Source organism: Melopsittacus undulatus, chromosome 7 (genome assembly GCF_012275295.1).
Source record: "Melopsittacus undulatus isolate bMelUnd1 chromosome 7, bMelUnd1.mat.Z, whole genome shotgun sequence".
Classification (NCBI taxonomy): Eukaryota; Metazoa; Chordata; class Aves; order Psittaciformes; family Psittaculidae; genus Melopsittacus; species Melopsittacus undulatus.
This window is the reverse complement of record NC_047533.1, coordinates 24,787,619-24,813,815: the sequence shown is the minus strand read 5'-3', so window position 1 is coordinate 24,813,815 and position 26,197 is coordinate 24,787,619. Positions and strand designations below refer to the sequence as shown.

General features: G+C 40.8%; 1 protein-coding gene across 8 annotated transcripts in view; it reads left to right on the top strand.

Moving 5' to 3' along the window:
* The window catches only part of APBB2 (amyloid beta precursor protein binding family B member 2), a 184,884-nt gene that overhangs the window by 69,133 nt on the left and 89,554 nt on the right, over positions 1–26,197 (top strand). For 4 of the 8 annotated variants that reach the window (XM_034064733.1, XM_034064730.1, XM_034064732.1 and 1 more), the window contains exons 3-5: positions 2,504–2,613; positions 13,507–13,575; positions 17,798–18,598. In XM_034064733.1, coding sequence (XP_033920624.1) covers positions 13,557–13,575; positions 17,798–18,598 — 820 coding nt within the window. In that variant the 5' untranslated portion in view covers positions 2,504–2,613; positions 13,507–13,556. The remainder of the gene's footprint in view (positions 1–2,503; positions 2,614–13,506; positions 13,576–17,797; positions 18,599–26,197) is intronic. The other 4 variants (XM_034064728.1, XM_034064731.1, XM_034064727.1 and 1 more) reach the window with 1 other exon arrangement.

Below are 26,197 nucleotides of genomic sequence, written 5' to 3'. Positions count from 1 at the left end.
GGCACATACAACCCAGTATCAATATTGGTTCGGTTTAAGTTCACTTACTGTGTGACACTTGCTTCTAAATTGACTTTTGACACTTGGCTTTAATGCAGGTTATAATTCTTTGCAGTTCCCCTTTTATACAGTAGCTGATGAAACATTTGCTGTAATGAGAATATATCTTATCCTTTCTGCTGAGATTTCTTGAGTTTTAATATGTGGTATTCAAAATGGTCACACCTTTGGGTCTCACTGGGCCTCTCCAAAGAGTGGTTTATTCCTATGGTGGACACACTTCTTTAGGAGAACTGGCTAGTTTAATTCAGTTGTGCAAGAGCATAATTGTGGGGATTTTTTGTCGAGATTTTTAATTTACAGCTGTTAGTTTTTTTTAATTATGGGATGGGGCAGAAAGCCTCCTCTAATACTGTGGTGCTAGGTAGGAAAGGAATAAGGTGTCTCAAATGGAGACATTTCATATGATTTAGTGTTACCGCTTTAGAAAAGTGTGCACCTTCTAGAAAGTCAACAATACATTTATGAAAAGTTAATAATCTTGCAGCTTCAGTTGTACTGATCAAGTTCTTTCATTAGCTTGGGAAAGAAGTTCTCAATACTGTCATCTGCTTGCAAGTTTTGTTTCCCCTCAGTATTTCAACCTTGCACAGCTAAGGACTGTTCTTTTGTATTCTGCTATGAATTATGAACTTGATGCATATATATTTGGGGGGAGTAAGAATGCTTATGAATTTGGGGTGAGGAGAGGCGTTATTTTTTCTACCTATAAATTTGTTGGGGTTGGTGGTGGTGGTGGTTTTTTGTTTTGTTTGCTTGGTTGGGGTTTAAAATTCTATATATTAGGAAAGCAGAAGCACCCATCTGCAACTTTTTTTCCTTGCACAACATTAATGTGTTGAATCAGTAGGCCACCACAGAAGTTTGAGAACGCCTGGCCTATGGCAAAGAGGCCAAAAGGAATTCAGTTCTTTTTGTTTGGGTATTATACTGTCTACTGTCTGTTTGGGTAGTATACTGTCACCACTCACCTTTCATCGTAAAGTCAGAGTTCCCCTTTTTATTGCAAGAGAGTACCATCTCACTGATTCATTGAACTTTCTCCACTGAGAAGCACTGAGGAGGATGTGCTTTGTCAGCACTGATTTGGGAAATGATGGAGATCTTTACCTGATTTTTGCACTGTCAGAGATGCAGCTTTGTAGGTGTATATTTCAGCAGTAATACATAAAGGCTGTAATAGTGTTATGTGTTTTAACTAATTTTAAGCACAGGCTGCCATAGTCCGTTTGTCCTCACTAGCTTCTGATGCTAGATAACCACCATAAGTCAGTCCAGGAGCCTAATCTGGCTGAAAATACCCCTGTATGTGGAATTTTCAGCTGTGTGGCTCCCAGACCAGCGCACTGGAGAACTGCATAGGTGCCAATATATATATAAAAAGCTTCTCTAATTCAGGAGTTAGCTGATGTTCTGCTCCATCAGGGGACTGACGTATCTGACGAATTGTGGAAATCGTCCAGTTTTTAGTGCAGTGCTATTTCATCTCTCTCCTAATATTTCTCTCTGTTTCTTGGATAGAACAAGCTTGTGCTTGTAGCTGCAGCCAGAGACAGTAAAAATCCTTAATGAATTAGCCAAATCACTCCTCAGAATTTGTTGCTGGTTTGACCCTTTCAGCCAGGGAAAGAATGAAATAAAAGGAAATGTATTTTTATAACTGGTGTGCTTGACGTGCTGTGCATATTGGAAGACATCTGGGCACATGAAGGCTATTCCCAAAAATGTTAAAGCTGAAAATCAGCTGAAAGCTGTATTTTAGCACAAAACACTTTACACTGAAGACAGGAACTTGGTTTTAGACTACAAGATTTTATGCTAGTTTTTTCACAGGTTCAGTACCAGTTCAGTTAAGAGTTTGGATTTGTGATTTGTTATTCCAGGCTGACCATAAGATGTGCCATGCTTTTCTTGTTTGCTTGGGGTTTTGATACTTCTGCTACAAAGAAACTGATAATAGTCTGTATTCCTGTAAAGATGCTTTCGTTTTTAGGCTCAGGTTCAAATCGATCAATGTTATGTAGCAGGGTTAAGTTTTGCTTTTGTAGCAAATTATTCATAAACTTCTTGCTTAACGGTTGCTTCTTAAAATTTAAGACATTGTTATTAAATCTCACCTATTGCCTAAAACTATATTTAAAACCAAAAGTGAACTCTTTTCTTGCAATGTTTGTTTTTCTGTCTGTACCATGGGCCAAAAAAACTACTGTATGACCTGAGACTTCTTTGTGCGTTAAAATTTATGTGAGCTTATTAATGGAGTCCAACCACTAATAGTAAATTAATGCTGTATGTATAGCACAACTGTTCATCTCCTCTGACAACATGACTGAATAATTTATAGATGTAGTTATCCTGAAATTTGTAGGGGTCATTAGCATTTTAATGAAAAAGATACAGCTGTGTTGTACTAAGTCTTTACTTTTTTTCCCTTCTCCCCCAGTTAAGCATTTCGATCTGTGCTTTGGGAGCAGCTGACAGTGTGCGGTAATGTGCTGACTGGCACTATGGGCAGGCGGTACCCAGGGGCTCACTATCGGCCAAGCAGCTCATGTACGTATGCAATTGGTGTAATCTATTTGTCGCTTTATTACTTTTGAAGGCTGCTAACTTTATAAATTTTGCAATAGTATTTGTAAAGGATGCTGACATATTCTAATCGATGCCAGCTCTCCTGTGTGTGTACCCAAATGGTAAGTACATTGATCTGTGATTAAACTGCATGATTAAACTGCAGAGGTGTTTTCTAGAACTTTATAAAGCTGCTTGTGGTACAAGTTGACCAAGTCTACTGCAGTGTGCTGTGTTTTGTGCTGTGTTTTGTGTTCAAGGTCTTCATTTATTATAGGGTTCAAAAGTTTAGCTACTATTTGTCTTCACTCCCATCCTAAGTTTTTAATACAAAATATCTTCAAGTTAACAAACTACTTAAGCTTATCCTAAAGTGTCACTCCGCACTGTAGCTTTAATTGCTTATAACTGCAACTAACATCTCTAGTTCAAATTATTTATGTGCTTGAGTTCAATATTATTTGAGTTTTTTTTTTCCTCTGGAAATATAATCCTATAGGATTATATAATGAAATATTTCATATATGTATGTGTGTGTATATATATATAATGAAATATAATCCTATAGGATTATATTACATTATCTTTTACTGATGGTTGTCTTGTGTAAAAGTGCAGTGGCAACTCCTCAAATTTACCACCTGCACCTTCCACTAAGTAAGCAGACATATCTCATGCTGGTACAGATGGCAGCCACCACGCTGCAGTGGCTCCACAGTGCAGGCTGCATGGAGTGATCTGACATAGCCTTTCCTGGAGAGCTGTGTGGTAGAGCACCAACTCCAGAAAGCTGCTGAAGTCCTTGTGCACTTCCTGTTGATCTCTCAGGCTGCTGAGTTGAAGCTGTGATGGGTTAACTTTTGTATTCACTCATCTTTCTGCTGTAGCAGAAGAACATGGTCCAGTGTGGCTTTTCTTGACATCAAAGCCAGCTTAATAATCTTTCATTTCTGTACCATTCCTTCTGTTCCTTGAAAGACTTCTTTAAAAGCCTTGATTACGCCAGGCATCCAGCTCTACACATATTTGTGTTGGCTGATGCAAGTAGGAAACAGCAGTGACAACTTACAGCTGTGGCAGGGCAGGGACTTCCTGCCATCAGATGTGAGGAGTTGCATGGTGATGTCTTGTTTCAGAACTTGACTTAGTGAGATTTTCGCTAACCCTGAAGCTAAATTCTAGGAAGCAATAAAGCATGTTTACTCTCTGCTGAAGACTAGTCATAGATGTAATGAAGTTAAAATGTGTGTTAAAATGGTGCATTAGAACCAGCCTAGATACTACTTTTCAAAAATGTTTGTCTCTGTTATTAACATTAGGATATTGTCTATATGACAATGCAGGAAGTAAATGGTTGTTGCAGTTTTGACAGATCTCTGGTGGTCAAGTGCTGGAGTACAGAATTGGACTGATCTGTTTGAACCGCTTGATGTTAAATATAGACACTAGCATTCAAATGTGTCCTCTTGCTGTAGTATGGGGCATGATACCCACATCTCATGCCTAGACTTGAAGCTGATAGCTTTAAAATGATCTAATGTAGAGGTAGTTTATAAGAGAGAAAAACAATGAGCATTAAATTCTTACCAGAAGAGCCTAGGATGCTTTTCCTTTTGTCTAATTGAGCAGTTGCAGACAGCGAACAAGTGGAATTGTTTGTCTGGGGCTCCTAGCACCTGCCAGGGCCAAAGCTTGTGTCGGAACCAGTTGGCACCAGAGCTCTGTCTTAGGGCTGAGATATCAAAATACCCGATTCATGATTGGTTTATCCTTTTGTTAGGCCAAGAGTTTCATTTCCTTAACCTGTCAGGGTTTCTAAGTCAGGAAACTTGCTTTATTTTTTTGTTTTGTTACGGTATGATTTGCGCAACTTCCTAGTGCCTAACATAAGTGCTTTGGGCATTCAACAATAGTGGTATTGAAATTGCCCAGTCTTTGGGAAATGCAGATCATAATGAAATCTCTGATAGCAGATTAGATCTCAGTGGAAGCACTGGTAAAATACACCATTTTGCTTTTATTTTCTTTGCATAAATAATGACTAATTGCACCATCTCAGCTATTGTATTTCATGTTCACAGTTGTTACAGACTTAATGTTGTACAATTAAGGACTTGGTGCAGCCTTAAGTCCTAGTCCCTGATTAATTTTTATCTTCTGTACATATATATATACCTACATGAAGTCCATAGGGAAGATTCGGTTCTGTGTGGAAAATGGCAGTGGTATTGCTTCTTTGGTAGTGAGATATTTCATCCATTTATGATATTGACTCTTGTTGAAGGATTTCATAAATGTAACGAATATAATAGTGCATGGTCTTAGGAGAATGCAGAATGTTTTATATTCAAGGAAACATGTAACAGTTTAAGTAGAAAATAGCTTATTTGAAGCCCAGAGCTAGGAAATCTCTTTGAAATACAGGTGCTAAACATAAAAGGAACAGCAAGGCATTTAAAATCTAAAACTAAAAGCTGTGAATTTAATAGGTGCCTACTAGTTTAGACTTTTTAGAAATGTAACTAAAAAAGCAGTGATTTCTCTTCGTTACTGACAGTAAGCAAAGAAGTATATCCCTGGCTCTGTCTAGTTTGTCCTGACTTAATACTCCCTTGTGTGCATTTTGTTTGTTGGGGTTCTTCTCTGTGCTTTTCTGAAAAGTATTGACTGAGACTGTACAGTTTCCAGCTATTGAGAGCCAGCTTTTGAAACAGACTTCTCTCATGAGCTTCATATATATTTTCTAACGTTTGCTCATACAACCCACTTTGTGTTGGCTGCAGCAGCTCTCCTGAAAACAGCACTGAAAACCAAGTTGTATTGTTCAGGTAGCCTCAAATTTTCTTTCACACTGAAGTGTTTTTTTCTGTGCACAGAGTGAAAGGGTTTTATATGTCTAGAAAAAGCTTTTTAAGGGGTTGTCCATGCACTTCCTGTCCCCAGCATTATGGTAGTGTTTTGCACAATACTGAAATCTTAAGTGAAGTGTTTCAGAGAAAGTGGAATTGGTTTCAGTGCCGTTCTGCTGACATTAAATGTTCATGAAGGATTTAAACACTAACAGTGATGAACTGCACGGTTTTGTGAGAGTGCTTGGAAAAACCAAACAAACCAGCACACCTCCTTTTCAGAAGACACCAGAAGTGAAGAAATGCAGGAATTTGTGGGTGGTGGTTTCCGGCACTACTTGCTGACCCTTAGAGCGTGCCAGGGTGGAGCTGCAGTGGCACGTCAGCATTCACCTTGTGCCTGAAGCTTTGCCACTAGCCCTCACTGCCCATGGAAGACAGTGCCATGTCTCCCACCCTTAAGTCATCCTCTGGTCTGTGGCAGGCAGAGGTGGACTTTTATTTCTTTTTTGAACTATTTGGTCGTTTTGTACTTAAAAACAACTCGAACTACAGCTCATGTGGAATGATTTATTGATACAGTTCTGCCAGTGTAATTATTAGACCTGACTAGAGTTTTATTTCAGAAGCTTCTGATAGGGGTGATATTCTTCCCCTCTCCCTCTCCTCCCCAAGCAAATCTTTTTTGGGAAATACCATTTTGATGAAATGTTCATAAATCAAGGATGAGGGTGAAAGGGAATATCCCTCCTGGGAAAGCATTCCCCTGGACTGCAGAGGGAAGAGGTTTGAGTCTCACTTCTTCCTGATCATCTCCCATGCCAGAGCTTCTCTTATAAATAATTAAATATACTTAAGGGCATAGAGAGCAGGGTTGATTTTATAAACTCGGGGTTTGATTTCTTTCCTGGAACACTCAAATTCTTGCTCTGCCTTTGTCTCTTCAGCTTCCCAAGGAGTGCCAAGCTGCTACCTTACTTGCACTGAGGCTATCCCCTGCTGCTGGTCTTGCAAGGGACTGTTGCTCAGTGAAACTGCTGGAAAGTCTTTGCTGCAGTAAAATAAGTAAACAGATGTGAGAATGGTAACATTATAAGTAACAGCAAACCACTGAAAAAAACCCAAACCCAAACTTAGAATCATAGAATCAAGTAGGTTGGAAAAGACCTTTAAGATCATGAAGTCCAACCTGTAGTCCAAGTTCTAGTTTCACAGTCAGTGCCAGTAAGTACATTGCGAACATTAGCCCAAGATGAGGTGGTGTGATGAGCCTGTAGGTTTGATTTGGAACCACTTCCAGAGTAACACGAAACTCATTCAGAGAGGCACTCTGACCCTCAAGGAGGAGTGTGTCTGCTGTGCAGCTCCTGGCAGAAGCATCCCAGTAAAACATCTGCAAAATCCTGCCCTAAATCTTACCTTTTCTATCTGGGGAAAGATATCTTGGTGTAAATGAGACACAAGCTTTAGTGCTGCTCAGATCGTGTAAAGTTGCTGAAAAGCTGCACCTTATCATTGGAGAGGAATATAGATGATTCATGGAGTGAAAATTACAGAAGCACCCAATGACACATACATTGCTCTCTGTTTAAGCCTATCTTGTTTAGGTTTCTACCTTTCCTGGGAAGCTATGTGGAGACTTGCACAACAACTTCACTGAGGTCTCTTGGGTGATCTTGGTGAAGCCCCAAAACCTGTGCTAGTTTCCACAGATAGGAGCTGATTCAGAACCTGCGTACAAAAAACTTTTTTTTAAGAACTGTGTATTACTCTGAGTGCATATTGTCATTTCCGGTTTTATTTCTCAGCATAATTAAATAGTACCCCTGTTCCAGGTCCATTCCTTCTTCACAGTGAAACAGCGAAAGAGATAGAGTGCTCTCAAGCTGAAGGTTTCCTGGTAATTCTGCTTGGGGTTGTGCATATTCATGGAGAACCACCACGGTACCAGATTTGTACCTTGTGTTTATCCCCTTTCAGAGGAGCCCCAGTTCCTTTGCTGTTGAAGTGCCTTGTGGAGATCTGTGAGTTTGTAGACAAGAAACAGGAGTAGAAGATTTTGGCTAGTGCATCAAGAACTCAAGACTCCCTGTTGAAATTCAAGCCAGTAGTACTAGTAGCTGGTTCTTTTCCATTTGTTTGATGCCTTCTACAGCCAAGTTTGCTGTTTGTTGAAACTGAGCCCACTTTTAGCCACACTTCAGTGTAATTAATATAAATGCCAATCACTGCAGTTGCTTTTTTGTTATGTTCTCTTTCCACTTCATTATGGATTGATCTGTTTAGTTTATGAGGACCATAAAGCAAATACGATAGTTTGATTTTATTTATGAGCATGTGGTTTTGTTTTATATATGAGCACTCTGGGTAGAAGTTTCTCAACAGCATTCTCAAGGATCTCTACTTGCTACAGCAGGCCAAGATGAAAGTTAGTCCTGCATTCTAGTACCGTAATTATACTGGGAGAGTTACTAAAGGGTATGACCATTTTAGTAATCTCTCAGCATTTTGTCAGCTGAAGTGCTACTGCAACAATTAGTTTTAAATTGTTTTATGTTTTGAAGTATTTCTGGTTTGTCCTGTTGGAAGTTTGGTTGAAGACAGTCTGTAGATTTGCAGGCAGCCTTCAGCCTTGCTGACATGTGGCTGTGTAATAAACCTTATTTTAGTTCAGTTTTAATTGAAAAACAATTTAGACGTGTGGAAACCTTTTCTGTGCTCTGAAGTACATCCTATTCCATTACTGGGAGCAAGGGATGTGCAGATAGGACATATGAGTCCAACTTTCAGACAGTTTTAGCAGGTGTGATTAAAAGTGCACATATAATATGCTTACCTAGGTGAGATACAGAATGTTTTTAATGAATGTGGAACAGAAGCAGTCTTGTCAGTGTGCACAATCTTAATCTGCTTTCCTTGAGAGACCTGATAGTCTCATCTTCCAAAATCTAATGCTCTGCAACTTTCTAGTACTCTTACTTTTTTTTGGTGACATGGACAGGGGGATTGAGTGTGCCCTCAGCAAGTTTGCTGATGACACCAAACTGTGTGGTTAGGTTGGTGCGCTGGAGGGAAGGAATGCCATCCAGAGGGACCTTGACATGCTTGAGAGGTGGGCCAGTGCCAGCCTCATTAAGTTCAGCCAAGCCAAGTGCAAGGTCCTACACCTGGGTCAGAGCAATCCCAGGCACAGCTACAGGCTGGACAGAGAAGAGATTCAGTGCAACCCTGCAGAGAAGGACTTGGGGGTGTTGGTTGATGAGAAACTGAACTTGAGCCGGCTTCAGTGTGTGCTCGCAAACCAGAAACCAACTGTATCCTGGGCTGCATCAAAAGGAGTGTGACCAGCAGGTCGAAGGAGGTGATCCTGCCCCTCTACTTTGCTGACAGGTCTCCGCTTACTGTTGGCAGTTTGAAAATGTTTACAAACACAAATTGAAATGAGAGCTTTTCATTATCTATATTGAGACTTTTGAAAGACATTTTTATTTCTTTTCATATAGTGGAGAGTCTACTGAAAGATTATTTCCTCTTTATTTAATTTTCAGGTTTTCATCTCTAGAGCCCAGTTTGACACTGAGTACAGTCATAGAGTAAGAAGAAAAATATTTTGGTGTACCGTGCTCTTTCAAATGTGTTTTAAGATCTCAGCTTTGAGGCAGTGATAGTCATAGGATCATAGAATGGTCTGGGTTGGAAGGGACCTTAAAGGTCATCTCGTTCAACCCCTCCAGACATGGGCAGGGTAACCTTCCAATAGACCAGGTTGCTCAAAGCTGTGTCCAGTCTGGCCTTGAAGATCTCCAAAGGTGGGGCAGCCAGAACTTCACTGGGCAACCTGTGTCAGTGCTTCACCACCCTTACAGTGCAGAATTGCCTCCCAATATCTAATCTAAATCTCCCCTCTTCTAGTTTAAAACCATTGCCTTTGTCCTGTCACTACATACCCTTGTAAAAAGCCCCTCTCCAGATTTCCTGTCACCTCCTTTAGATACTGGAAGGCTGCTTTAAGGTCTCCCCTGAGTCTTCTCTTCTTCCAGGCTGAATATTGCCAACTCTCTCAGCCTGTCCTCGTAGAAGAGGTGCTCCAGCCCTCTGAGCATCTTCATAGCCTCCTATGGACTCACTCAAGCAGGTCCATATCTTTCTGTGTTGGAGCCCTCAGAACTGAACACAGTACTCCAAGTTGCGTTTCACAGGAACAAAGTAGAGGGGGAGAATTACCTCCCTTGACCTACTGGGTACATTTTTGATGCAGCCCAGCATACAGAGTTGGCTTTTTGGGCTACAGTGCACATGCTGGATCATGTTGAGCTATGTTGTCCCTCCATCAGATATTCGGGCTCGAAATAACAGGTTGCTCGAAACTGTTGCTACCAGTCTAGGTAATTTGAGGGTATAAAGATTTCTGGCTAATTTTGATAAGAGCTTAATGTGTTAATATCCATAACTTTATCTGATGTAATTCAGAGGGCAGGTGAAATCATGCTGGCAGGCCATCAGAAGTTTGTTAAAATATGTTAGTTTAAAAAGAGAAGCTGAGATGTCTGCATTATGTGCATGCTGTTGGTTGTGCTTAGAGAAGCAGATTGTGCTCAGGACTATGTAGTGTTGTTTCTAGGCTTTGCAGGGACAGCGGAGCATTTGTGAGCTGCAGATAGCAGGGCTGCAGAAAAGATGTGGGGGAGGTGGTTAATGATGATCTTTTTTATTATTTTTTTTTTTGCTTTTTGTCCAGCACAGCATCTGTGCTGCAGCTTAACTCATCCATTGCATCTGACGGGGGCTCAGTTAACATATTTGCTCTTTCTGTTAATAATGCTGTGAGCTATGCTTACTCTCTTCCCTGCTTTCTCTGCCTGTGCCTCTTGGTCAAAAAGTGTGGTATTGAGCTGGTGCCATTATGAACAGCTGGAAAACTGGTACTGGACCCTGCAGGTTTCCTTAACCCTGTTAAGGAATCGATCATACTTTAAATGGTTCTTGCTTCCTGAATTAGGAGCTGCTGAATGATCTATGTTAAATTTGTGTGGGGCTGAAAAATCCCTGGTCTAAAACAAGCTAAATCAATCTAAGTCATGTGCCAGATTCGTGGCTGTTGATTCCTTTCTGTTACTCCATTAAGCCTATGGGTAGGCTGCCTGTGTTACAGAGTATTTTGGTTACCTCTTTTATTTTTTAAACCCTGAAAAAGCTTATCCTAGCTTTCTTTTTCATGTGGTTTCATCCTGCTTTGGTTTGGGTAATTCTGATCAGCTCTGATTACTCATTGTTTACCTTCAGACTTGGTAAGAATTATTTTTGCCTTCAAAAATAACTTGGGGCTGAAGTTGCAGGATATGGGAGACCAAGCTCTTCTTGCTATATTGGTCATCTCAGTTGCAGAAATTGAAGTTACAGTTTCTGAGCTTGTACCTCTATGTAAGATAGAATGAGGTTCATGCTTGTGCCCCATGTTAGCATGGGCATTTAAAGTAGAGTTGTTTGTAAATAACAAGTAAGTGTGAGGTGTGATCTTTATTGTAGAGATTGAATAATTTGTACATCAATTAAAAAAAAAGAAAGTTAAGACTCAGAAGCTTAATTTACACAACAGAATTAGAAAAAAAATGCCTGAGGTTTACTTAGCAAATGTTGCTGTGAATGTATACATCCGATGACAGAAGGTCTTATTATCTGTGCTTGCAAGTAGCCCATAGATAAAACACACTCCATCTTCTTGCTGTGACAGTGCTGGTTTTGCCTGCCAGACTGTTCCATTCTGCACAGGGGGAGAAATCTAATTAATGGGGAGAAAATTGAATTTGGAAAAGACTTAGTATACCATCTCATTTGTTCCCTTAGTAAATTCAGGATTAGTTCTGACTGCATGTCATGGTTATGCTTTACATAAATGAAAGAATTGCTCTTTATTTCTCCAAGTGATCACTCGATTTAAAAATACTTGAGTAGCGTGAGATGACCCAGGTCATCTGCAATACAGAATTTTAGTCAGGTAGTCAAATACACACTGATTATTTAGATATATCTATCTTAACAAAATTGTAAGTAAAGGAACAAAGGTTTTAGCCTGTTTCTTTCTGTACTTTTTATTTTTCTTTTGTAGCTAGTTAGAATCTGGTTCTGAGAGGCATCTTGTCTCTGATTTTTTTTGCTGGATGAGGAATTTGGCTGTGTGGGAAGGGGGGAGGGTAAAAATAGCAAATGTGAAAGCATGCTCCACTTGTGTGCTAGAACTCATCGCAGGATCTTTTCCTTAATATTATTTAAAGACAGATCAGCATTATGGATTTCCATTAATAAAAGCATCACTAGAACAGAGACAGCACTGCTGCCAGACTGTTGCAGTCAGTTGGCAGTGTGATTAGCTCTAAAAGGAAAAAAATGTCATTGTTGTAGCAGCAGGGGCTGGCAGAGGGTGCCTTTGGGGAGGCAGGACAGAAAGCTGATTACTGGACAGTGATTTCAGTAGGACTAGGGGAAGTGGGAATAGGTGGACATAGGAGAATCTACTTTTAGCAAGCAGGTCAAAGTGATGGTTTTGTCATGATGGGAGGACAGAACCAGAGTGAAGCAGACAGGGCAGCAGTGATTCCCTGCTTAAACAGGGTGCTTGGACTAGATGAACTTGCCAGGTCCTTTCTATCTTCAGCAACTCTGAGGTTTGTATAGAGGAGCCTGCAGATGGATTTGAGAGCACATGTGCAAGCTCTTTGCAGCCCTGTTCCTTTCCTGCTCTTGCATTCCCAAAATGGCTTTGCCCACTGTTGGAATTTGCTTTCCTGCCTTTGTTAAGCTTTCTCTTTCCAGTTTCCAGGCTCAGTCCAGCAGAGATTAATGCTGGAGGGAGCAGCAAAAAGAAAACCACTGGCTGTAGGAACATCATTGTTTGCTCTGATCTACAACAGCACCTTATTCAAGTGTTTTCCTTCCCTTTTCCTTCTGAAAGTGTTTAATATCCTCTGGAATTTGTTTATATACATAAACAAGAAGGAGTACAATGACACTTGCCACTAAGAAAGTTTCTAGTCTTGATTTAGCTTTCAGCTGCATTAATGTTAATCCAGACTTTATTAGGGTGCTTTTGGCTGACATTTTAACTATTACCGTTTAGCTGGTCTTAGTCAAAAAATGAATGCAGATATAAGAACATAGTGTGTTAGTGTATTTAATTAAGAATTCATGTTTTAGCATTGGAATTCCTCCTTTGGAGCGGAGGGAGTTAGCTAGTGTTGAGTTACAATCCTTGTATAACGGAGGTGTTCTCTCTGGCTGCTTAGGATTTGGCTAAAGCCAAAGTGTACAGGTCCCCATAGCATGAGCTTGTCATTAAATGTTCTGTATTCAACAGATTAAAGGAAATCTGCTTTATGAAAAGGTTTGTATTTCTTTCCTATGTTTCCTAATCATAATGGCAGAAAGAGTCAGAAGTGCATAGGAATGCCTTGTCTCTCAGTGTATTCACATCCAAACTAGAGACTAAGGCAAAATGGTTTCCTTGAGAGAAGATGGCCAGGAAGGAGTCCTGTACAAGAGCTTGCTGCTAGCTTGCTTTTTATGATTCCCTTCTGTGGGATCAACCCTGCAGCCTATGCTTCCTGGTTTTACATGCTGGATCTCATACTGCAAACTTTCATGTAAACATGCCTGACTGCTCTGTTTCTTTTTACCAATGCTGCTGTAGTTTCCCAAGGATGCTGTAGCTGGGTCATGGGGGAAAACACAATGTTTTCTAATGTCATGAAGTTTTTTGCTAGAATATGTTGATTAAAACTAGAGAATATTGTTGAACTTGTGGTTCTCAAGCATACATTAAGAAAAATGTCATTATTATTTTTAATCTCTGTAAACTAGTCTCTCCCATACTTTAATCACTGTCAAATATCACGGAAAGCTCAAAAGATCCTTATTGTTATGTTCCAGGGTTTGTTTAGAATGCTTAACGTATCTCAGGAACTTCTGAAATGTGGTAGTTTTATTTTGTGTTTTCCTTTGGTTTTAATTCTTAAATGATCCCTCTTTTCAGATTTCAAATTATAATCTATTTCCTGATGCATTGCTGACGCCCCGTGAGCCATGTCAGAAGTACTTCCAGGTCAGATGCCCTTTAAAAGATTCTGCTATGCAAATATGTGAAACTTTTCTTTTCCTCCTTCCCAGGCCCATATTTCACTTTCATTTTGCACTTATCCATGAAAGAGCAAGCACTCTTTTCTTTTTAACAGTGCTTTTTGAATAGATTGTGTTCAATTTTTAACAAAGTATTCCTATAGACAAAACAATGCAAAAATGTCTTACTAGAGGTAAAGACAACTCAATCATGCACTGTTTTCTGTTTGCAATGGCGTTTTCTCTCTCTTCTTTCCAGCTCTGTAAGATTTATGACAAGATTGAAAAACCTCAATAAAAGCCATTCAAGCAATAGTATTATTTGTATTATGATGCTTAGAAAATTTAGATTACTTTGTGTTAAACACATTATAGTGGTAAAAGTATATTGATCTGTATCTGTAGGTGTGTATCTAAATGTTAGAAGTATGCAATTGAGATATTTGTTTTTAAAAGTAAACAAGATAAACCCATTAATAAATTGCTATGACAGATCTTCTACCTACTTAAGTGCTGTCTTTAAGCACCAACATTTTAATATTGTTCCCAGTAATCATAACATTCTAATTATTCTTAGTTTTTCACCAGTTCGATTTTTTTTTTTTAATTATAATACCCTATTTTTACTCACCACTCTTCATCTGCTTTAGCTGAGATACACATATCAACTCGGAGATTCCTGGTCTGCTTGTCCATTTGTGTTTGCTTATCAGCAGAAAGCAGTTGAAGGAAGGGTGCCCTGTGCCAGTATTGTCCTTGCTGGTGGCCAGGAAGCATGAGGGAACTTCCCTAGGTGGGGGGGACGGGGTCTGCCTGCGTCGAGGTCCCTGGAACAGGGTGTCGGTTGGCTGGTGTGGTGCACTGCACTGCACCAACCTGTGTTAGGGATCCCTGGGGTGAGGGAAGCAGGGACACTGGGAAAAACAAAATAGAAGATAGGGGAGGTCGGTGATTGGGATTTCAGTCTTGAAATTACAGGCACAGGAAAAAGTTACATTTCCTTGAAGTTTTCAATTATAAAGTTGGAATGTGCTTCCCCTGGGAAGTCACATGTTTTGAGAATCACAGTGTCCTCTATGAAGGAAGAGGGACAGGCTGTTGCTCTTCTTCCTTGTGCTGTTCTACTGTGCAGTCTAGATTTTCTTCAGTGCATTTAAGCATTTCCTTGCATTCACATTTTTGCAAAATTTTGCATTTGCATTCAGATGTTTTCCAGCACTTCAATTAGTCCTGGTCTGGTAGCAACTTCTGCTCCTCAGGTGCAAGTCCTGCCCTTTTGTATCTGTATTTCTTCTCTTTTTTTGCCTCTTTTGTTGCTTTTCTTTTTATCTGCTTCCAAGAATGGAGGGAAGCTGGCTGCATACATCCCAGATCCTGGCTATGAGTGCAGGGTGATGGCTAATGAGCAGGTGCCTGTCTCTTGAGAGAAGTCTGCTTTGCTCTGTGCACAGCTTGTCATACTTTTTGCATGTTCATTAATAATTTTTTGGGTGGGGCTTGGAGCAACCTGGTCTAATAATGGAGGGGGGTTGGAACTAGGTATCTTTAAGATCCCTTCCAACCCTAGCCATTCTATGATTCTCTGATCAGTGGATCATTTGAAATGAGGCCAGGAGGGTGATGGTGTCTAGTGAAAGGTTCATTTTGACACTTTCCTGCTTATGATCATACACCAAACCAACTTAGCTCCCAGCTTGCAAACACTGCCTGGGTCACAAAGACTTCTGGAGCTTTGGCTCAATCATGGATCAGTGCCAATGTTCTTCATAAATCAGTGGGGGAGCTTTTTGAGCAGATTAATAAAACATAATACATTTTTTCAGTGTTTCTATGTGCTTATTCTTACAACATTTTTTGATAAGTGAAATGCGAACAGCAGGATCCTGGCTGAAGATAATCTGGCAGGCAGATACTTAAGCTTTATCTAGGAAGATTATTTTTCTAAGAAACATTTTTAGTGGTAAAAATAGTGACAAACATTTCATGGAGCAGCTCACTTGTAACAAAGGAGAAGCATAAATTTCAGTCTTCTTCCAGATTGTGGCAGTTTTCTTTATTGATGGAAACCAGAAATGCTTGTTTTAATTTGCTGAAGCATAAAATAAAATATAATCTAGTGAAATCTGTAGGTACTGCATGATTCAATAGATTCTAAAGGTCAGGTAGTGGGTCAAAATTATCCTGCCCTAATGTTTGGGGTTTTTTTAACACAACTTCCAGACTTCTAATGGATTGGGAAAAACGTAAAGCAGCCACTCCATAAACCGCCCATTTCGTGGTTTTGATTAAAACATGTGCTTTGGTAAAATCATGTAGGATCAGATGTGACCTTGCTTTCATTAGACTTGGTTAGATTTAGATTAGTTGCAGACAGCAACGTGTGTTGTTGTCTTATATGAAGATTTAAGTTGTGTTTTGTAAGTCTATTGTGGCCAGAGCTGAAATTGTTTCTAGGATGTTTGTGACTGTTACGTAAGCTGATGGCTTCTTCACAGTGTGCATGGGGTGACCTCTCTTCCAAAGAATTTGCAGTTGGTCTAGACCTAACTGACTGGGGCTTGAGAAAATGGCAGACATGAACATTTGTAAAGTCCACTTTAAATTCTGTTTTGAGCAAGTTTTAAAAATTGTTCTTGATGAGTGATTCAGGGAACAAAGAGTATAGCTGCTCTGCTTGGTTTTAAATGAACCACAGTGATGGTTGGAAGTGTGCAGCTTTGACAGCACATCAAAGAGGAGGGAACACTAGCAACTATGTGTGCGTTTAGGTAACATTGTGGAGTGTTCCTTTTCATGCTGTGTTTATGTACATGTTATTTTAAAACCCACATATTTAATCTATTGTAAATCTGTACAGCCATCAATTCTGTCATACATCAAATACACAAGGATGCAGCACTACTCAGCTGGAATGATCTGTCATCAGCTAGCTCAAATTACAGCTTTTTATTCCTGGGTAAGCCCCAGACACGTTTTTATGTGCAATATAAGCAGTCAGTGATACCTGGGAATTAGGAACAGCAGCAAGGGTGTTTCCTGCTGTGGCAGATGGGAGTGATTTATTAATTGGCCTCTAATTTGGTTGCTAGGTGTCAAACAATAGTGACTATTACAGTATGTAAATTGAGGTGTTTGTGGAGTTGTGCAGATTAGTGAGAGCCAGAAATAGACAGTACAGGAACAAATTACAGTTTAAAAAAAAAAGTATGTATTGTCTGATTATTTTTCATAGCCTAGAAATCTGTTCCCTCAATAAACTTAATACTTTTCAAAATGTGAGCTGCACCCCTGCCTAACAAAATTCAAAAACTTTCCTACAAATGGATAAATTAATGGTTTTATTTAATGGTGGAATACGTGTACTGTGCCCTAGGATGTACGCTTTGTCCTTAAACTTGAACTTTGTGAACTGTAGAAATAGTGACCCATCTTCATCTCTAGAGTAGCCCTTTCTTTAAAGCTGATTGAATTAGAGCAGGATATTTTGCCAGGGGAATTCCTCCCCCCTCCAGAAATGAAATGCACCTTTTTGAAATAATCTACTATTTGCATTGCTTACCTTCTGACTCTCTACTTCCCACCTCAAAATAAAAGAAAAAACACAGGGAAGGGAAGAGACAGACAGACAAAGAACAGCGAAAATGCAGGTGTTAAGAGACAACAGCTGACTGGCCAGTCAGGCTAAAAATTAACGGTACTTTAATTCTGCCCTTGCTGAAAAAGGGTCTCTTAGATGCCTGTGTCTCTTAGAAATTTCTTAGATTTTCTGCTTCCTAGTGCTTAGCACTTGAGGAGTTCTTTCCCTTGGCATCATAGGTAGATATGAACTGCTAGAAGGAAATTATGATAAGGATGACTTCTGGACTTTCAGACATTTGCAAAGGGCACCTCTCCTGTCCCCAGGCCTGCTTGAAACAGAGACATGGAAAAACTGCCCTGAAACTGCCTTGTATAGTGTCAAGCTTCCTGGTTATTCTCAGCTTCATGGTCCCAATGAGCTTTTTTTCTTTTCTTTTTTTTTTCCTGCCTCTGTTTTTCCTTATTTAATAAGTTCAGCTTTTGTCTGTTCTCTTACCCACTTAGGTTGTTGTAATTTTCCTACTGTAAACCAATTATGTAAAGTGCTGCATCCTTGTACCAGAAGCCCTAACAAAATAGTGTAAGCAATGAATTAGTCTGTTTCATGACTGTCTCTTTTGCTTTTCTAGTTGACTCTGGCGTGGACGCATTGGCAGTGTTTATGGCAAGCGGCAGCACGACGGACGTTGTGAACCGCAACAGCCCTGCCACCCCACCCAATACGCTCAACCTGCGCTCCTCTCACAATGAACTTCTGAATGCAGAGATCAGGCACACAGAGACCAAGAACACCACTCCTCCGAAGTGCAGGAAAAAATATGCGCTGACTAACATTCAGACAGCCATGGGTCTTTCCGATCCAGCAGCGCAGCCCCTTCTGGGGAACAGCTCTGCCAATATAAAGCTGGTAAAGAATGGAGAAAACCAGCTCAGGAAAGCCGCTGAGCAGGGTCAGCAAGATCCCAACAAAAACCTCCCTACCACTGCAGGCGTAAACATAACTTCTGAGAAGTTTGAAGGCAAAGAACCGATCCCACAGGATTCCTCTGGCTGTGAAATACTACCCTCGCAGCCAAGGAGGACCAAGAGCTTCCTGAATTACTATGCAGATCTAGAGACATCTGCTAGAGAGCTAGAGCAGGGTTTTGTTATGATGGAAGATAAATCTGCACAAAGCAACAGCCAGGCATCTACCATTATTGTGAATGGGGAAGGCCTGCCCCGGAAACAAAACAAGCCATCAACCCCAGAGGATGGCCAAGTTGCTGCAGTGTCATCAAGCCCTGAGACTAAGAAAGACCACCCAAAAACAGGGGCCAAAACAGATTGTGCCCTCCATAGGATTCAAAACCTGGCTCCAAGTGATGAGGACTCCAGCTGGACTACGCTGTCCCAGGACAGTGCCTCGCCAAGCTCACCTGATGAAACAGGTATGCAAGTAAAGGCTGCTCACAGCCTCTGGTCTAGAAATATGTTGCTTCACTCTTCTCAGCTGGTGGCTAGAAGGAGAGATGTGATTTAGTGATGCTTTAGTAGTGGGGAAGCTGCTTTAGGAAAGGCACCAGCAAATGCTACAAACAGGATCCTACAAATAGGCTAACTGCACCTTTTCTAGTTTTAAAATAAGTTTTCTTTGCTAATCAGTGGGTACATGTTGTGAGAAGTACATGATTACCTCGAGATGCTAAACTACTGATAGCTGCCTGCACACAACAGACTTTTCTGAACAATGATTTTTTGTGTTCAGCAAAGATTCTTACTTTTCTAATGCAAACCTCTGAGTGTCTCCCCTTTGCCCCCAGTCATTTGATGAAATTCTTTTATTTTTAAAGAAGGCCTCCCAGACCATTTAATTTCTGTGTTTTGGTGTTTTATGTGCAACAGTTCCATACAGTAACTCAGAAGCTGAAACTGTGGCAGTTCATATTTTGCAAGCCCGGGCTAATTATTTATTTGAGCAATAGTGATGACTTCTGCACTAGCTCTGCTTTGATGTACAGCACATCTGTATTATTTTTTAAACTCTAGAGATCTCATTTATTCCAGTTAATGGACTCTATATACTGGCTTGGGTATAAAGCAAGTGATAAAGGTGTGTGGGACTAAACAAGCTTGTCATGCATTGTTTGTGTTTTAAGTGGTTTTGTTATTACGGCACACAAATTATATATTGTTTGGAGGCTACTGCAGTCCAAATCCACATAACATGTCAGTCGTGCATGATTATGACAATAGTGAGTTAATTTAATGTGTAGGGAGCTTCAAAATCACAGCCAGAAGCACTCTGTGACAAATAATGAATCTTCTGATCTTCTTTTTTATATGTAACAAACCTTTGCTGTTAAAAGGGAAAATTTTCATGAAGTCGCCTCTTCACATGCAAATGAAAAAGTTTTCAGTTTACTGAAGTTGCTATTTGGGTTAATGCTGTTTCTTGGGATACTTGATATAATATATGTGATATCACTGATAGCATTTTCTGGAGAAGTTATCAGCAGGAGGCATTTAGATAAGTTAATGCTGAGCTTGTTGGATCTTTCTGTATTTGTACTTGATCCTGGTTTGGCAATGAGTAGCCGTGGGTAGAAAATCTACGTTAACTGAAAACTAGCTTGTTTAGTAACCACTGTGGAAATAAAGGGGAACTTCAGCTGCTGAGTATGGGGAGTTTCTTTGTTAAACAAACAAAACAAAAAAAAATTAAAAATACCAGTTCATAAAAGCCTTAGAGTTCACCTCTTCTAAGGCAGAATAAAGGGCTTTTTAAAAACATCTACCTTCACCATACCAGCAACCAGTGAATGACAAACAGGCAGTTACAGAAAAGACATTCAGGTATCCAAGTTCAGTCTCTACAAGAAAAGAGTTTCAAAACCAGCCCTAGAAAACCTCAGAATTGCCTTTCAAGAGCGAAGTTGTAGAGAGGTTTCTTTCTTATCTCTGCGGTCACTGTCAGAGAGTACTGAATAGGACATAGGACCTGTTATACTGGATTGGATCACTGGTTTTAAGATGCCTGTGTAAGTATTCATGGACTCTTAAAACATCCAACATCCAACTTTTGCAACTTACAGACATCCATCTCTTAGGATTATTGACTACCTTGAATTTACCTCCACTCCGATAAAAATGTTGCATTGTTTCCAGTTTCCTTAAAAAATGAACTAACAATTGATAGAAGAGAGCTCAAGAAGTCAAATGTAGAGTTGTCATGGATGCCAGGATGACTCATAACTTTTACAAGCATCTCCACACTGACTAATTTAGGGGCAAATTTTCTAGTTGTCCTTAGGTTCTCCAGCTTTCTAGATTTTAGTAGCGTGCCATCCCTAGGCAAGTTCATATATCTCCAAGGATGTTTGAAGGGCAATAAAATAAGAGGTGAAATAAAAGTTGAGTAAATGAACTGAACTTTCTTTTCTGAGGCAGTGTCAAGAACAAGTAAGTGTTTTGCATGGTAATAAACTGTGCCTTTTCCATCACTTTCCCAAGAATTACTTGAGTTACTGTGGTGCCAGTTGGCAAGCATTCACCTCTCACTGTGCTAGGTCAAGCTACAGGAGTTACCTCACTTGCCAAAATATTGGGTGCTACAGCAGTGGGTGAAGTTGGAGGTGCTGGAGGAAATAGAGAAGCACTTGCTGCTTGCTGAAATCCACTTGCACCTTTTGCCATGCTTGTGACAGAGAAGTAGTTTCCCAGAAGCAGAAAATGCATCCAGTATGTTTGTTAGCGGTGGTTGACCGAAAACCTGAGAATTCCCAGGGAACTCTGTCTAGCCCCTCTGAGGCCACAGAGTAGATGTGAGCCCCCACATTTAGGAATAGGCAAGAAGAAGAAATCTCAGAAAGCAAGGACTGGTGGTATCTTGGCTCTCTTGTGATTGTCTGATATGGTTTTAAACCTCCCTTCTGTGGACGTGTTGCCCCAGCGGGCTTGTGCCAACTGTTCCAGAGGCATGTGGTGCTGTCCTGTGGTAGATCTTTCAGTTTTCTTAATGTAGTCTTTCATTCCTTGTTGTCTCTGTGTGCCAGCATGGGTGAAGAGAAGCCCTCCTGATTTTGGGAGTTATGCAGCAAGCCCTGGTGGCACCCATCCTAGCAATCCAAGATTTTGAGTGCCGTTAGGGCTCCTCACTGCCACTGCATCTGCATGGGAGGAGAACATTGCATGGGGTCTTTGCAGCTCAGTGCTCTCCAACCCTTCCTCCAGTAATAAATGTTAGGGATCAAAGGAAGAAACATACCTGCAAGAAAAATCTGCAAAAGTAGACAGTTTCAGTCATACGACTCCTTGGATAGTAGGGTGAGGAAAGACAGCAGTTTTGAGAACAGTCCATTAAAGAGTGTTTTTAAAGTCCATTAAGGAGTCCATTAACTGTTTCCAGCAGTTACATGGGAAATTACTAATATTCAATCCAGATATTATATTTTCCACTTTAGGATGCATAGAAATATGGTAGAAACTCTGTTTTCCTGAGAGAGCACTGTTTAAAGTAACAGTATACTTCTGTCAGGGCTTCTGAATTGTTTTGTCCTTCTCTTCCCTCTGTTAATAGAATTCATTATTCAAATACTGGAAAACTAAATGTTGTTTTGTGGGGGCTTTTGTTTGTTTTGTTTTGAAGTGTTTTGGAGGTATGTAATTCAAAGGCCCTGGAAAAATTCACATTTGCACTGAGGATGCTTCATTGTTCAGACAAAATCCTCCTGAACTCTCCCTAGGGCAGGATACTTTTACTTGTGGTCTAATGAAAAGGTGTTCTGAAGAGGCTTGACTTTCTCTGAATGAGGTCAACCCAATTTAAAGATGTCAAACAAATGTCTGGTTATTAAACAAACCAGATAATATTGCTGATCAGTAATGTGGCTAAACAAATATAATAGACACCATTAATAACAGGGGCACCAAGCACCACAAGCACAGTGCAGTATAAGAATTGTGTTTTGAGGAAACTTCTTTCTCCTCCAAAGAAATTATCTGTATCTGATTGTTGAGAAGGACTATATTGACATCAGCTTTCAGAGAATTTTATGAGCACTTACAGCTTTCTAACCTCTTTTTCTGAGATTCAGTGCTTCAAAAATGAATTTGAGAAGCAGAAAAGACTTGTAGATGGCAGAGCGATAGAATGTTATCAAGATGCATGAAAAACAGCAAGGTGCTTGGTGACAGCCAGCATGGCTTCACTAGGGGGAAATCCTGCCTGACCAATTTGGTGGCCTTCTATGATGGGGCTACAAAGATGGACAGGGGTAGAGCAGTTGATGTCATCTACCTGGACTTGAGCAAAGCATTCGACACTGTCCCACATGACATCCTTGTCTCTAAATTGAGGAGACATCAAATTGATAGGTGGACCACTCGATGGATAAAGAACTGGCTGGATGGCTGCAAACAAAGAGTTGTGGTCAACGGTTCAATGTCTGGCTGGAGACCAGTAACGAGTGGTGTCCCTCAGGGATTGGTGTTGGGACTGGTCTTGTTTAATATCTTTGTCACTGACATGGACAGTGGGATTGAGTGTGCCCTCAGGAAGTTTTTTGATGAGGCCAAGCTGTGTGGTTTGGTTGATACACTGGAGGGAAGGAATGCCATCCAGAGGGACCTTGACATGCTTGTGAGGTGGGCTGATGCCAACCTCATGAAGTTTAACCATGCCAAGTGCAAGGTCCTGCACCTGGGTCAGAGCAATCCCAGGCATAGCTACAGGTTGGGCAAAAAGGAAATTCAGGGCAGCCCTGCAGAGAAGGACTTGGGGGTGTTGGTCAATGAGAAAATGAACATGAGCCAGCTTCAGTGTGCACTTACAGCCCAGAAAGCCAACCGTATCCTGGGCTGCAATCAAAAGAAGCGTTACCAGCAGATCGAAGGAGGTGATCCTGCCCCTCTACTCTGCTCTCGTGAGACCTCACTTGGAGTATTGTGTGCATTTCTGGTGCCCTCAACATAAAAAGGACGTGGAACTGTTGGAACAAGTCCAGAGGAGGGCCATGAGGATGATCAGGGGACTGGAGCACCTCCCGTATGAAGACAGGCTGAGAAAGTTGGGGCTGTTCAGCCTGGAGAAGAGAAGTCTGCGTGGAGACCTCATAGCAGCCTTCCAGTATCTGAAGGAGGCCTACAAGGTTGCTGGTGAGCGACTCTTCATTAGGGACTATAGTGATAGGACAAGGGGTAAGCGGTTAAAAACTTAAACAGCAGAGGTTTAGATTGGATATAAGGAAGAAATTCTTTACTGTTAGGGTTGTGAGGCACTGGAATGGGTTGTCCAGGGAGGTTGTGAATGCTCCATCCCTGGCAGTGTTCAAGGCCAGGTTGGACAGAGCCTTGAGTGATACGGTTTAGTGTGAGACGTCCCTGCCCATGGCAGGGGGGCTGGAACTGGATGATCTTGAGGTCCTTTCCAACCCTAACTATTCTATGATTCTATGATTCTATGTGTCAAGCCCTAATGGGTTTCAGGCAGCAGTTTCTACAGGCAGGCAGGGGCTTGCCACTGGAGCTGACTCACACCCAGGACCCTCCCCAACCAACCAAGCTTGCCTTTCTTGGCCTCAGGCACGTCTTCTCCAGGATCTACTGCACCAATCCAGCTGGTCTCTTATTTGAAAGTCTTGCAGGTAACCAGATACCAGCTCCAGATGTCCTTGAAACTGCAGGTGGCCCACAACTGTTTTTAAATCATGGGGGATGCTTTCTCCTCCTCTCTCAGGAGAATTTTCTTAGTCTAGCTTTCAAAGTAAACACATCATATATTGTTACACCACCTACCTGTTCTTTCTCTGTCTCTATGTATTCATCAGTTTCACCTACGTTTTAGGAATCTCTGTGGTGTGAACAGCAGAAGCCAGGCACATCCCCAGACCTAGGGGAGGATGTGTGTGATGCTAGTGATATTGTCTGTTTGTGGGAGGTTTTTTCCCCCTTTGGTGAAGCTCAGCAGAACACCTCTAAAACATAGGCACATTTCTTAAACATTTTTTCTTCTTATTTTATCTTTATTTGAACACCACCACCCTCCTTCCAGAACATGGGGAGACCCACATTTAGGAAGGTTCCTGAGATGTGGGATGCTCGGTGCTACAGAGCTGCAGGTTTTTTTGTTCTGGGACAGTCATCCTTCCTGCTCACTTCAGAGCTGTGGGGGACTGTGCAGGGACAGCAGCCTCCTCTGCCTCCCCTGTTCCTCAGCCTTTGGTTCACCCAGTGCCTTGTTTCTCCCCTGTTGAAAACATTACTCAAAGGGGAATCAAAAGTACAAGTCTTCTCTTTTTTTTTTGGGGTGTGCTACCACTACATGCAGCTACCATATACCAAATGCCTGCCTGCTGCTAGTCTCCAAGCAAATCCAGGAGGGCAGTTTAATAGCTGGTTACGAATAATCAAGTTCCACCCAGTAGAGAAATGGCAGCAGTGAGTCTGGCTCTTGGGGATCAGGAGTGTCACTCTTTTAAACAGAGCCTGGTATTCTGAAATAAGTCATTTAGGTAGAATAGCCCTCTAATACAGTAAAACTTACAGCAAATCATAAATGAGTCAGATTTATACTGATGGTCAGCGCCTCCTCTGATTTTAACCAGCATCTTTGACAAAATTAAAATGGATGTCCTCTTGAGAAAGCAGTTTTTCCTTTGTAGTATCTATCCCTTATCATCACAATAACAAGTATGGTATTTACTGCATAACATGTTTTCTGTGTTCCTGATTATGGAAAAAGATACATGTTAGCAGAAATACATTCAATTATACTGTGGACAAACCCTACAATACTAGAAAAAGAATGTATTATCAACGGTACAATTGTAAGGTTCTAGGTAAACATTCAGTTTTCAGATTTTGGGGAAGGGAGGCTATGGTTCACATCTGCTATGCATCTTTAGGCCTGTCAGCTTTTAATATTGAGCTGTTTTTTTAATCCTGCATAAACCATGTATCAAGAACAGGGAATGTTTTATAGTGTTAGGCTCCACCATTTACTGACTGCTTATGAAATAGGAAGGGTGGCTGCTGCTGTATATCCCCAGTGTAGGTAGCATTCTGTATATGGAATAACTAACTGCATGTGTATCTTCCTTTTAGCTATCCCTATAAAAGGACTTCAGGGAAGAAAAAGTAAGCTAATTTAAAAGAAATAAAACCTAAAAGGCCACACGATTACACCATGTTCACAGTTGCTGTCAGCATTCGGAGTCTAGTGGTAGAAGGCCACAAAATAAATTGTACTTGATAGTAAATTGAACTTGAAAGATGACTCTCTCAAGTACATGCTGCTATCATTTCCACAGGGAGACCGCTTATTGCATTTGGACAGTCGGGTTGGTTTTGTACACCCTTTGGTTTGCAGTGGAGCTACCTAAATCTGTATCTTGGATCCTCGGATAAGTGCTCTGACTTAAAACCAGAATTTCTACAGGAAAGAGCAGTGAGCAGCACCCTTTTGAATTGGGATAGTTAATAAAAATAGGTGTGAAAAATGAATTAATGTGTTCACAATCAGGAATGGCAGGATAGATGTTTTATACAATTGTGATTAGCATCCTCTCCCAAGCTCTGTTTGCAGTTACGCTTTCCAGCATATGTTGTATGGTCACGCTTGCAGTTTCATACTTACTGTTTACCAAGAAGCCAAAGAACAGTTCTTCATTTCATCAGAGCCATTCATTTTCTAGGGAGGGCTTGGTTCAACTACCTGCCTGGTGTCCCTTGGGATGCCTGCTGGTGTCAAAGACAGGCAGCACACGGGAAGTAAGTATGAGGATTTGTGTTCTGGAGGAACAGCTATAGGCTAAGCATGATGCACATCAAGTAACACTCACAAATGAATTAATCAGCTGCATAGAGCCTGCAACATCTACCCTGCAGAAACTAAATTTGTTCCTTTTCTGGGTCTGGCTTTGTCTTAAAAATCACTCCCTGGTTAATTTCTGCTATATTGTGCCTAAAGGGTCTAGGGCGGTTTGTCATATTTCTGAACACAGCTTTTTCCCAGTGTGACATCTGTCCTTGGGTGCTCTGAGTTCAAAGAC